This window comes from Sus scrofa, chromosome 15 (assembly GCF_054392235.1).
Source record: "Sus scrofa isolate SSC_HxYL_T2T_F1_AM1 chromosome 15, Sscrofa_HxYL_maternal_Yorkshire_Landrace_v2.0, whole genome shotgun sequence".
NCBI classification, from domain to species: domain Eukaryota; kingdom Metazoa; phylum Chordata; class Mammalia; order Artiodactyla; family Suidae; genus Sus; species Sus scrofa.
Window position 1 is genome coordinate 64,351,901 of NC_139397.1, and position 14,475 is coordinate 64,366,375.

At 39.8% G+C, this 14,475-nt stretch overlaps 1 protein-coding gene across 16 annotated transcripts in view; it reads right to left on the bottom strand.

Annotated features, from left to right (window-relative positions):
- Positions 1-3,490: 3,490 nt before the first annotated feature.
- The window catches only part of UNC5D (unc-5 netrin receptor D), a 613,063-nt gene continuing 602,078 nt past the window's right edge, over positions 3,491-14,475 (bottom strand). For 15 of the 16 annotated variants that reach the window (XM_021076135.2, XM_021076133.2, XM_085000051.1 and 12 more), the window contains one exon: positions 7,510-9,589. In XM_021076135.2, the coding sequence (XP_020931794.1) occupies positions 9,385-9,589 (205 nt within the window). In that variant the 3' untranslated portion in view covers positions 7,510-9,384. Of the gene's footprint in view, positions 9,590-14,475 lie in introns of all 16 variants that reach the window. The other variant, XM_021076125.2, reaches the window with a different exon arrangement.

The window sequence follows — 14,475 nt, forward strand, 5'->3', positions numbered from 1 at the left end:
GTTAACTCATGCACATTGCCATGTTTTTAAGGTCCTCGTTCATTTGAAAACCAGAGAATGAATCATCTCACTGATGGAGCATCTATTCTATGCCAGGTCACTACCATTTTAAACAAAATGTTGCTTATTTTCGTGATAGATACCCTTTACATATGCACTTGCCTCATCATTTGCCTCAAAATCCTTTTTCTCCCCAAACCATTCTATGTGGATAGAAAATAGGGCCTTAGCATCTTTTTAAGCTTATGTTATTAAGCATTAACCTTTACATTTTGAAAACAAATTTCATTTCACTTATCTCAGGGATAAGACATGAATTTTTTCCCCTTTCTTAAATAGCTGTCAGGTATCAAAAGGACACTAAAGTTGAGTACATCTTTGACCTTGTTGTCACTTTACCATGTTGATGGAGTTATTCTCTAGGTTCCATAGTTGAGGACTCAGTCAATCAAGGATTGAAAATATTTTTAAAGATACCAGAAAGCTCCAAAAAAAAAAAAAAACCCACAAAACTTGAATTTTCTGAACATCAGCAGCTGTTTACATAATACTTACATTGTATTTACAACGATTTGCAAGTGTTTATTACACAGCCAACCCTCTAACAATATGGGGCTTAGGGACTCAGTTGAAAACCCATGTATAGGAGTTCCTGTCATGGCTCAGTGGGTTAGGAAGCCAGCTAGTATCCATGAGGATGCAGGTTAAATCCCTGACCCTGCTCAGTGGCTTAAGGATCTGGCTTTGCCTCGAGCTCTGCTATAGGGTGTAGGTCACAGATGTGGCTCAGATCTGAGATTGCTGTGGCTGTGGCGTAGGTAGGCAGCTGCAGCTCCAATTCAACCCCTAGCCTGGGAACTTCCATATGCTGCCCTGAAAGAAAAAAAAAAAAAATCCATGTGTAACTTGTAGCCGATGGGTAAACCAACCATGGATTGTCTAGTACTGCAGTGTTTACTATAGAAAAAAATCCATGAATTAAGTGGACCTGTGTAGTTCAAACCTGTGTTGTTCAAGGGTCAGCTGTATTGGGTGTTATAAGTAAGAGATGACTTAACATATACTAGAAAGAGGGCTTATAGTTTATATGCAAATTTTGCCATTTTATATGAGGGACTTGAGCATCACAGACTTTGGTATCCTGGAAATTATCCCCTGTAGATACCCAGGGACAACTGTATAATGAACACTTTAGAACATCTCTGTTCAGAGCCAGAGATAGCCAGAGACAGCTGAAGATTCTACCCTATTTCTTAAACATCTACTTTGTGCCCAGTGAGCTTGATGTGATTATCTCCTTTTAAAGATAGGGTTTCCTGGCCAAAGTCATATATCCAGAGAAAGGTAGGTTCAGGATTAATTCCCCCTCCCACTGCTGATCTCAAACACGTTAACTATGCATACTGCCTCTCTAAATAAGACAAAGGCTAACACTCATTGGTTGCTTACAAATATCATGTATGCTAGGGCTTTATATGCTTACTTTGTTTTCATTTAATCTTCAAAATTTGGAGAGAATCTACAATTTTATGATTATTCCAGTATTAAAGTAGAAATATCAAATACTAAATGACAGAGTGAGAATTTGGACCCAGACTCTGCTATCATGTAGCAAATGCTAAATTAATGTTTTTTTAAACATGAATGAGCAACCCCTATCAGAATAAGTTTTATAAAACACAGCTTAGCCCCAAGTAGCTTAACCACTCAGAATTAGTTCTTAACCAGATAAAGTTTTTTTTTTTTTTTTTTTTTTGGTCTTTTTGCTATTTCTTTGGGCTGCTTCCGTGGCATATGGAGGTTCCCAGGCTAGGGGTCTAATCGGAGCTGTAGCCGCTGGCCTACGCCAGAGCCACAGCAACGCGAGATCCGAGCCGCGTCTGCAACCTACACCACAGCTCCCGGCAACGCCGGATCGTTAACCTACTGAGCAAGGCCTGGGATTGAACCTGCAACCTCATGGTTCCTAGTCAGATTCGTTAACCACTGCGCCACGACGGGAACTCCGATAAAGCATTTTAAAAACAATTTTTAAAAATTATTTTGAAGTTTATTACAGGTTCAAGCTGATCTGTTAAATTGTCATCAGGATGAGCTAGTTATTATCTGGGTCTTTTTTTGCCAGCTCACAGCATTCATCTAGTTAAAATTTGTTCTGACCAACTCACATTGCATGTTTTTCATCTTTTAAAGTTTTATTTAACTATAGTTGACTTACTGTGGTAATTTGTGCTGTATATATTTTAACTTGAAATATTAACTGTTCAAATAATTCTGAAATTTTTGGTTTGGTGCTGTCTAATCACACTGATTTATCAGGTTATTTAGAATCAACTTCTACCAATAACTTAAAATACATTTTCATTAGCTTTAAAGCACTGCCTATCTTAAAAGAGTCAGAAATATTTGAAACCACTCAGTCATTTTATGAATATTCTCACCCATCCTTGCTAGTCTCATAAGATGATCCCTTGTCAGGAAATGTTGCATATACAACTCTCATAAAGATCCATCACTAAATCTGTTATATATATAAGTTTTCAGTAATCTAGAGTAGAGAATGAGGTTTCGTTTGATTCCATAGATTTCCAATTTAGTTTAGAGGAGACAATCCTGTTAACTTTCTATGAAAATGGTTGAAAAATCCAAATTTTGGAAAACACCAGTTTAGGCCAATTTTTGACCTTTCATTTATAATCAGTTGAATGAGACTGGAAACCACCTTCTAATAAATCGTGCCATCTATAATGACTCTGACCCATTCTAAGTGGTTATGATTAAATTCTGGGGAGCTTTCAGCATTTAAAAAAATATTGAAAACAGATTCAGTCCAGATGTATTTGAAATGCGCAATATTGTACTTCTTTTCTTAACAGTTTCCCAGGGAGAGGTGAAGAATATTTAGCATCTGTATAAACAATGCAAGTGTTGGGGGAGTAAGGTGAAAGCACCCCAACTATGGTGTGGCTAGTATCTCAGAATATATAAAACTGTATCCCAAAGAAGGTGGTATGTGTGTGTGTGGGGTGGCGGGGTGAGGGAGGGATGTTAGAAGGCCATCTCATCTTTGCTTCCATTTGCCTCACTGTATCTCTGTCTTGAGGGCAGAGGAGAAGTTAGGTTCAATACATGAACAGATATTTGGAAACTGTCCTTGACATGAACAAGGATGCTTGTATGAGGCAGGAAATGTGTAGACAGGGTCCTCAATGGGACGTCAAAGTTCCACTCGTGGAGTATCCTAAAATGTCAATAAAAGACTCTTTATTCATAAATAACTGATATGCAGTAATTTATGTCTGTACATTTATCTTGAAAAGTCTGTAACCATCCAGTTTTTTTGTTTTTTTTTTTTTGCAAACTCTACATAAAACATCCAAACTGTCCATTTTGTTCAATACAATATAACACAGCTGTTTGGCATTACCAAATATATATGTATATATATTTATAGATATGTACATGTGCTGAAAAAGAAGCCAGTGCAGCCTTTTCTAAGAAGTCCATCCAAGTATTTACTGTACAACATTCAGAATTTACATTGATAATACAAGGCACAAAAAGTGTGGTATGAAGCCAAGGCCATGCTTTATTCAAACTCTCCCCTCTGGCTTGTTCACTCCTTCAGCTTCATGTCAAATTAAGTATTCAGTTCGGCTTTTTTTTTTTTTTTCCCGACTTTGAACACATCAAATGAAAGTTGAGAGTGGAATGGGTTTGAGATATGAATCACTGGAAAGAATCACCCCCCCCCAATCCCTGACTCACACACACACACACACACTCCCCAAAATAAACAGAACAAAATGAAGTCTGCTTTGAAAATTCTTCCATACAAAAATGGAGGTAAATAATAGTAATTATTTTTTTTTTTTTAATTCTCCTCTAACTGCTTATATCTGCAGTATTTCTAGATCAAGACTTAGTGGATGGCATGCACCAAGTAGATGCAATTCTAAAAGATGAGAAATGTTAAGTCTGTTTTTAGTCCAATTTAGGAAAGGAGAAAACTGTTTTCCTGACCAGCAAATTCCCACAGACTGAGTTTTTCCCACCCTCTTGGAAATTTGCATGGGAATGGCCAACATAGTCTATGTAGAACACAGGCTTTGGAAAAAGGTTTCTGACTGAAATGTTTTAGTCACCCTCTGAGGCTTAGATGGAAGCCTCCAGGTAAGGGGTGATTGCCCTTCAGCATTAGAGCTGCTAATGGAGGGATGTCTGAATTCTTAGATCCATTTCTGAATCTAATGTCCATTTCAGTAATGGGGACAGAAGGCATGATATTCTGTTTACAAACTCTCCTCAAATATTACCTTTCCTTTTCATGATTCAACAGAACCACAGTCAAATTTCTGCCTACCATATCCATCCAATTTTAAGGGACCTACATACTTGGTCCAATTTGGGAATCTGGATGTAGATAATGCTTGAGATAGGGAAAGACTTTAAGGGGTGGTTAGAACAATTTGAAGCAAAAAGACGTTTTCATTGCAACCATGCCTCTTGTAAAAGTATTTAACACACATTTCCATTCACGCACAGAATGACATTTCCAAATTGAGTGATCTGTTTTTCTAATTCAACTTTTTTTGGGGGGGTGGGGTGGGAATACCCCTTGTAAGAACTCAATATTAGGGATGGGGGAGGAGATTTTTAAGCTTAGGCCTAAACATGAAGCTTTTGATCTTTGGGTTCAGATAGAGGGTGGGTTCTAAGACATGGAGTTTAATGCTACTGCCTTAGGCCCACCTCGTGAGGACATTCCAAAACCTTGATCTTTACAGCAAAAGGAAAAAATCAAAGGAGCTGCTTCAAAAACCACAATTATGCTATGTGAGTTAAATTTCCTACTTCAGATCACAGTACTACACACTAGTGACTAATGGCCAGGTCTGATTTCCACCCCCTTTTTGCTTTTGGGAAAAAAAAATCACATCATACAAATGGCCATCTCTGATTCTGCTGATGACCCTGAAGGTGGGGATGTGAGGAGTCCGTGGTAGACACTGGCTCTCCTAGAACTGCTTTTGCAAAAAACACCACATGCTGTCAACACAGCCAAACAGCTTTATAACTGCAGCTTTTGAAAGAGTCTGGAAAGTTAAGAAACACAAAATATGCAACACGTCTAAGATTAGTAACATTTTCACGTTGTGACATTTGACAAAATACATTTTTTGCTTGTAGTTCAGGAAAACTATGCAGACAAAACAGTGGAAACGGCGGAAAACAGTGGCCATTCAGCATTGGGCTAAAGCATTTTTTTTTTTCAAATACGGCGCTATGGCAACTCACACCAAAGGGATAATAAAATGTGTCACTATCTGTAGGACAATATTTTTTTCTCCCATTTCCTGTGGATGTCACTTCTAGTCCAGTCAATAGGAGTTACTAAGGGCTCCAAACTCTGCAATGTTTCATGAGGAAAATGAATGAAAATGGGCCACACAGTGGGCCAGAAAAGCACGTTTCTCGGCTCCTTCATGGTTCCTATGACCTTCACGGATCTGGAACAGAGACCTTGAGAGAACTTCAACACATTTGATAGCTCTATGACTCAACACCTTTACAGAGGGACTAAGAAATTGAAGAGAAAATGGCAAAAAAGGGAAATCAAGATTTAGTAACATCTTGAAATTCACAGATTGGCCAGAAGTTGGGCCAGTGGAGAATACCACCTTCAATCAGTTTTACTCTTTTAATATTTATCAACCCAGATGTTGAGAATTTCTACTCAGGGAAACAGGTGCAATAAATCCAGAACTTTTAATCCAAAGAGAACCCTGTTTTAGTGATTTGACTTCATACCCCCTCTCAAAGTCAACTAAAAGGAAAAGCCAAGGACCACAGCATAGGAGAACACCTGCAATTGGAGATAAAAATCATAAAGAGCAAAGTTCTCCTCTTTCAAGAGAACTGTGTCAATTCCTATTCATCTCTTACAAAAAAGCCAATAAAATTTTTGTGGGAGTACATCTGAATTTTATGGGACTTCCTGCACCAGTAAATGAAGTTTGCATTTAAATCCACAGACCGAGCTTCCTTTTGACTTAAAGGATTTTAATGTAAACCACTAAGACTGCTCAATCCATGCTGTAAAAACTGTAAATTCACTTTACAATGTTGCAGTCTGGTGAGGCCGTGAAGTGCACCATTTTGGTGGTATCATTTTAAGTCCTGCTCAAAGCAGGACAATTAGACTTAAATGCTTTTGAGGAATGAAAGATGTGGCATTATATATGTGGGATGTTTTGTAAAATTTTTAAGTAACCCACGAAGTATTAAAGACCACTTTTAATTTTTTATTTCATTTTTCCACTAGGACCGATGAGTGAATCTCTTTCAAGAGGCATTTGTGTGTGTGTGTATTGTGACAGGAAAATATTAAAATAGAAAAAGGGTTTAGGTTGCAGTGAGTAATTGTAAGTTTAAGTGCCAGCTAAGTCTATCTGATCTGCAATTTCATACTCCTCCCTGCCTGCCACCCCTCCACCCCACACACAACACAGGTCTGTAAATCTCAAAAACATGAGTTCTCTTTGGAATTCCAGTGTAAAATACTGCCCAGTACTGACATGCAGTGGGCGCTGAATTTCATACTGTAGGAAACCTGAAGAAATACTGCTTAGGATCCTAGCAGAAATAAGAGATGTAAAGAGGGAACATAACAGACTGAAAGATGGATTTGAACCTTGGGCTGAAATCCGAAGAGAATCATGTTCCTTTGCTTCCTTTATAACCCGATATAATATAATGATCAAGGGCATTTATAAAACCCAGGTCAAAAAAGAAGAAAAAAGCCATGTGAGGAAATTCCAGACATTCAGGGCTTGCTAATAAGTTCTTATATTAAAATAATCTAAGTAGGTTCTAGGGAAAACAACATTTTTCATCTGTTTGAAAATATAAAAAATATATCAAAAATCTGAAAAAGATATCTGTGTGGATTCACAGAAAAGATAAAACAATTATAAGGCCAATTTCTTAGAAGGAAAGAGGAAAAAAGGGGAGGATGTTAAAACAAAAATCCTCCAAGATGGATATTATACACTCCACACCATGTTTTTTGTACGTTCTTATTCAATAGTTTCTTGCAGGTGCTTTTGGCATACCACCCATGCCGGTCAACCCTCTGGGTTTATTCTGGGTGATTCACCATCTACTTCTGCTTCTATCTCATTCTATCAAGGATGTCAAATGACTTACATTTCCATGCTTGCTTTTTTCCACTCCCTAGAAGGAATAAACAAATTGAATACACTAGTAAAATGGGTGTTTTCCTGACCTAGGTATGGTATTTGGAAAATATGCTCAACAATTCCAGAAGGATGGGGTTGCTCCATATTATATGCCTTTGGTTCCTGAGAAAAGCAAGATGCTTTTGAATTTCTTGTAGCAAAGCCTTCTCTCAAATGCAGGGGACCGTCTGTAGCACACATTCATTAGGGAAAATGGCCAACACATTCAAGAGCTGGTTCTTTAATGCCTTATTCAGGGTATCATAAATTTTTATTTTAGGCCGTCTTTTCTTTTCTTTTTTTCTTTCTTTTTTTTTAACATCCACGCTCATGGCATGTGGAATTTCCCAGGTCAAGGACTGAATCTGAGCTATAGCTGTAGTAATTCCAGATCCTTTAACCCACTGTGCTGGGCTGGGGATCGAACCAGTACCGCTGCAGTAACCTGAGCCGCTGCAGTTGGATTCTTAACTGACTGTGCCACAGTGGGAACTCCTAGGTCTTTTTCACTGAGGCAGAGATTCACAACACTTTTCTTAAACACAGAATCTACAAAAACATAGTTTAAAAAAGGTGATAATATCCCTACTGCGAGGTACTCCCTGCCTCCCCCATTCCCCACTTTTATTCTAACGGAGCCAATCTCTAGCTGATCAGTCTTGTGGCTAATCTAGATTCTTCACTTTGGTTGTGCCGATCCTGGGCAGTTAATTACAACATCCTCTAGAAAATGAGCAGGAGAAAATCTGTTCATCTTGAGTTTATAAGGACATCTTGTCAAAAAGGATTTAAATAGGATAAAAGATGCAAGTAGAGTGTTAAGATGGGGATCTGATATTATCTGTAGATTTCAATTCTCCACAATTGCATTGCCTCTCAGGGAAAACATACAGCAGTAGGTTAATGGGCCTTTAGTTAGAGTGTACTTGGTGAGGTTGAATGATCAGAGCCTGGAGGCTCTCTCAACAATGCATGTGGTCTCTGGGACACAGTGGTAGAGTCCTATTGAGTATTCTGATACCATTTACAGAAAAGACCATCTGCTAATTTTGCAAGAGGCCAAACGAGGATGAGTTACAGTCCTGTGGAGATATGTTGTGATAACATAGTACCAAAAGGTTAGAAAATTCAAGAAATGCATCATAAAAGTACAGTAAAGCCCCTCATCCCTCCATAGCAACAACATTGGGTAACTCAATCAGCACCTGCATCCTAGAAGGACAGCTTATTTGAGGCCTTGGGCATATACAGTTCCTATGTTTCCTTGGACCCAAATTGACCCCTCTTGTCTCTAAATCTTTGCAATAAGCTGTGTTCTTCCAAGAGCGTTTATGATTTGAGAGGCTTAGCTGGGAACAGAGATAGCCCTGCTTTGTTGAGTTAGAAAAAAATTTCCACATTGAAAAGTCTATGGTCCTTGAAACCTCTCCCCTGTGGTCATGGGTGTGGAAGGGGAAGAAAGAATGTGGGCAGGTTTGTCTTTGAAAAAAATGAAGGTGGGGTATGCTGCAAGAACTAGCTTGTGGTCCATCTAACCTCTTGATCTTGTTTCTTTTAAGTGGCTGGGATAGATAGGGAATTGGTGCTGGTGTGGGGTACTCAGATTCAAAATTCTACATGCCCTCCTTGACATTGTTGAAGTCCTACAAATGAGTCGGCAACTCTCTTTCACTTCTAAAAGCCAGTTGGCAATGACTGCCGACACCCCAAGATGCCAGTTGGTAGAAAACTGACAGTCTGGTACCAGAATCAGCTGGCCCTTTGGGGCACATCATTAAAAATCTAACAAAACATGCACTTGTTCAGTCTTGTCCTTTACAGCTGTGCTGTAGCTCATCTTTTCCAGTTACCTTTGTCTAGATAAATCCTCACTTTTTTCCTTGCCACTCCAAATCTGAGAAGTCCATCAAGTGTAAACCCAAGTGTGGATTCAGAGGAGACAGAACCCTCTTTTACCTAAGGGAGCTTGTACTTTTCCCTATTAACATATTTCACCTACACAAAATTCAGTTTCTTCAATCAGGGATGCTCACTGATTGTAAATGAAGGCTGAATTCCCCAAACGCCACTGGGCAGAGAGCTGCCTCTTTCTTTCCCATTTAAAGCAAGTGTCCTGAAGCTGGTCCTCACCAGAGGAAGTGGATTAGAGTCCATTTTGCCTGCTGTAGTTGAAGTCAGCTTCCTCCAGCTGCGATTCCGTCATGTTGGAGAGTTTCGTGTGTGTCCTCCCAATCTCTTCAAGGGCACAGGCCAGGGAGTCAAGGTCACCATCGTGCTGATGACGAGCTTCCCACAGGTTCAAAATGACAGCAGATGGGCTACTTTGTGTAGCAAAATAGGATAAATTCCTAGACAGGGAGAAGTGGAAGAAACAAAATACAAAAATAAAAATAGGAAAGAAACACAAATCATCATAAGGGAAGGAGAAATGAACTGTAACAGGTGTTATTACAATGGGAATAAAAAGCTCCACTAAGGCAGGTCTGGAGACTGCAGTTCATATCTCAATACTCAACTGAAACTACACTTTGGAGGGTTACAATGACCTTATCGTCTAGGTCATTTCCTAATCCCCATCTTCCTTGAATTGTGTGTTAATAAATGCATGTGTGTTTCTCTGTTGAACACCCTCTTCAAAAGTTAATTCATTAGCTTATATGATGATATAACACATTGCTATTTTTTTAAAAACGGATTCCCCCCTTTATCTCTCCCAAGGTAAATGTGAGGGCTGTCAAGATGTTATCTGTGATTTCTTCTTTCCTTCCTTGGTGAGCCCATACACTAAGTGAGCCATTATCAACTCCAAGTGGGCAGTGTCTGAATCAGCACCTCCTTATAGGTTAATAGGAGCTGGGTCACAGACCTCTAAATGACCTTGGGGCTGCTCCAGTTAGATCTCTCCATCTCTTCAAACTCAGTGTCTCAGGAGTTGATAAAATCTCCATGCCTCTCACTGGGCCCCATTCTAACTCTAACAAACATCCCAGTGGTTACAACTGTCCTTCCGATCTCTCAAATGAGGACATTTATATTTGTGTCTTCTCTATGCTTCTTCCTTTTTGACAAGCTCATGAGGTTCACTCTTCCTCTCTCTTCATATTATTTGTATTTAAGTTATGCTCTATCACTTTATGGCAGGAATCATAGCAGAAACCTTATAACTCTTCATGTCTCCAAACTCTAATACTCTGTGTTCTATTTCTTCAATCACTAGGAATCTACTTGTTTTCAGTGTCTTCCTTTGGCCTCAACCTAGCTAGGGCAATACATATGTATTTTTTCCTTCAATATTCATTTGTCCTTTGAGCCTTTAATGCTGATTTAGGTAATACTTTGCTTCTTGCTTTCATCCAGCGTATTCTTTTTTTTTGGTCTTTTTAGAGCTGCACCCACAGCATAGGGAGGTTCCCAGGCTACGGGCAGAATTGGAGCTGTAGCCACTGGCCTACATCACACCCTCAGCAATGCCAGATCCAAGCCGTATCTGTGACCTACACCACAGCTCATGGAGATGCCAGATCCTTAACCCACTGAGTTAAGCCAGGGATTGAACTTGTGTCCTCATGGATGCTAGTCAGATTCCTCTGCGCTGAGCCACAATGGGAGCTCCTAGTATATTTTTTTCACTAGGAAATGCCCACTTTCCCCCTTCCCTTCTTTATCAAGATCTCACACTCCTATAATGCCTGGATTGCAGGCAATGCTCATCTTGCCTTTGCTCAAAATGACTTCTTTCTTTTCTCAACTCTTTATAACTGTGTTGAAATTTTCATGTGCATAAAATGCACATGAAATGCTTATATATTTCATGTGTGTGAGCTTTTCTTTCTGTGTGATTTCTGGCCCCTGAAAGGGAAGGATCATGGAATCATTTTGAGTCTGCAATGGCACTTCCTATATGAAGACTGATATTTATTCAGTATCTATCAACTGCGTAATTGCTAGGAGCTTGTTTCAGAAGATATGAGATCTTCAGGGAAAACAAATGATAACCTTTTGAACAATAACTTTGCTATGATAAAGACTTAAGACAACACAAAGGACTGAAGGTCACAGTTTTTCACAGGGACTTTTACAGCAGGGATAGAAAGGTCACCTCTGGTAAAATTCAGATGAGTTGAAAAGACTTGGTCTCCAGAGTCAACCAAGAATTGCTTATTTTGAGGATGATATGACTTTCCATTACCAGACTCTGCATATAATCATAATTCATGCAGTCAAGAGCAATTGGAAGAGAAGACAAGCTTTTAAGGGCACATTATCATTTACAAGCAACACGCACATAGAAATTTCAACTGAATAAAGTGCTACTTTATTCAAAGGTCTTAAGGGACTGCTTTAGGCTAGTTGGTGGCCAAAGAGCATAATTGTTAGGGAACTATATATACTGTACTACATCTGAATCTTAAATTGAGAGGGAAAAGACCAGCTTAAAATATTCGCTCCAGTTTCTTTTCTCTATTCTTCCTTTTACCCAGCGCTCCCTTCTGCATCTAGCCCTGGAATCAAATATAGTTATTTCTACACTAATAGAAATGGCAAAGCAAACACTGCTTCTGTAGTTGATGAGATCCTTTTCCTTTTATTCATTGTTTTGAAGATTGCCACTTCTTCCTAGTTGTAGGGAGCTGTTTGTAAGGAAAGTTGCTATATCTCCAGGTCTGTCAATAAATTCATCGACTTCAACCAGCATTCAGGTAGATATAAACTGGAGGAGGATGTGAGAAAGAGGCAAAAACTGAGTGACTGTGTGAGTGGATTCCGAGTGGCTATGTATTAATCTCTTTCCATGTAATTTATGTGAATAGTGACCACCGACATATATTTTGTTCCTGGCATGGGTAAATAATTCTTCAGGTTCTCCATTGTCATTTCCAAAGAAAAATAATGCTGGCAAGCGCAACAATAAGAAAAGCACAGATTTCTCATCATAGTATTAAGGATTTATATTGTCTATTTGCTATTGAACAACAGTGGACTAGTGTCTGCGGGAGGGACTGGAATTTTTGTGGATCCTGTTAACCCCAAAGCTACCCTTGCTTCTATACCAGGGGTTGACAAATTAGTTTTTGGAGGTCCAGATAGCAAATACTTTTGACTGAAGGGCCCATATCTGGTCTCTTCAGCAGCTACTCAACTTTGCCATGGTAGTGGGAAAGTGGTCGTAGACATGACATAGGTGAACGTGTGTGGCTTTGTTCCAATAAAACTTTATTTAGAAACACTGAAATTTGAATGCTGTACAGTTTTGCACACATCACACAATATTCCTCTTTTCATGACCATTTAAAAAAAATTATATTTTTTTGTCTTTTGTCGTTTTATGGCCACACCCGAGGCATATGGAGGTTCCCAGGCTAGGGGTCTAATCAGAGCTATAGCTGCCGGCTTACGTCACAGCCACAGCAATGCCAGATCTGAGCCCTGTCTGTGACCTACACCACAGCTCATGGCAATGCCGGATCCTTAACCCACTGAGCAAGGCTAGAAATCGAACCCGAAACCTCATGGCTCCTGCTCGGATTCGTTTCCGCTGTGCTACGACAGGAAGTCCTTTTCCTGACCATTTAAAATTCCTAAAACCATTCTAGCTCTTGGGCTATAAAAAGCAAGTGGTGGAGTTCCTGTTGTGGCGCAGTGGTTAACGAATCTGACTAGGAACCATGAGGTTGCAGGTTCGGTCCCTGGCTTTGCTCAGTGGGTTAAAGGATCTGGCGTTGCCGTGAGCTGTGGTGTAAGTTGCAGACACGGCTCGGATCCCAAGTTGCTGTGGCTCTGGCGTAGTCTGGTGGCTACAGCTCCAATTGGACCCCTAGCCTGGGAAACTCCATATGCTGTGGGAGCGGCCCAAGAAATGGCAAAAAGACAAAAAAAAAAAAAAGCAAGTGGTGGGCCAGATTTGGCCGTGGGCCGTAGTGTTGACCCTGTCCCATATTGTCTGATAACCCAAACTAGAGTTCCAGATATAGTAGCCATTTAAGAGAGGATGAGGGATGAGACTGATTTTTTTTTGGGGGGGGGCACACCCACAGCATATGGAGATTCCCAGGCTAGGGAATGAATCAGAGCTGTAGCCGCTGGCCTAGGCCACATGTGAGCCGCATTTGTGACCTACACCACAGCTCATGGCAATGCTGGGTGCTTAACCCATTGAGCAAAGTCAGGGATCAAACCTGCATCCTCATGGATGTTAGTCACATTCGTTAACTACTGAGCCATGACAGGAACTCTGAGACTGATCTTTTGTTTTGTGCTGCATCTGAAAACAAGCACCTAGAAGGCTGATGTTGCTGAGTCCCCGAGGTACATGCCCTACCCCCAAGCACTCTGAGACTTAGATCCTTGATAATTGGGGAACTTTGACATTTCAAGACATGACTAGAAGATCTGGGCATGAAAGCACAACAACAAAACTTTAGCAGAGGCATACAGAATGTGTTTTGGAGTTGGCAATACATCTCTGTCCCAACACTATTCAAAATATTCATGAATCCAGTTGCAGTGCAAAGGTGTTATAAGTACAACTGCCTAGAGGAGGAAAAGCAGATCTTGCTAGCCCCTTGGTTCTGAGAAGGCCTGCAAATGCCCTGATTTGTAGACTAGGCACCCAGGGCTACAGGAAACTAAATGATGAAAGGGGCAGACATAGAACTCTCCCTTGGCACTGGTCTCTGAACATAAAGTAGCAAGTGAAATGTGTTCCCCAAAGCAGGCTTCAGATCGATGCTCCAAACTGAAACAGGGTACGCTCAGCAGCACATGCAAATCTCAAATTCTACTTCATTTTAGTAGATATATATATAGGAGCAGCCTTATTAAAAAATTATTCAGCTTGATGATAGAGGGCTCTCCTATTAAACCTCACTTATCTGTATATACCAGAATAATTCCCAGACAAAAGAGCCTATAATTCTAATGCTACAGGCTATTTCTCAAAGATAGCTGGATTTTGTTGCTTACCTGAGTGCAAATGCATCATGTTTTGTGTGTGTGTGTGTGAAAAATGGGTGTACCATATATCCATCTGGTTATCTTCATGCCACCCTTTTGAAAATATTCTGATCCCAATTGGTGTGACTCATGTCTCTTCATTATAATGCTGGTACATTTGGGCACCAGCAAGTAAATGCATACACAATTCAGGGAACATTGTTTATCTTTGAGAATAGAATTCATAGCAATATTTGATTTTTGGGATGTCTTTGATTTCTTTAATTTTTTTTTTTGAAAG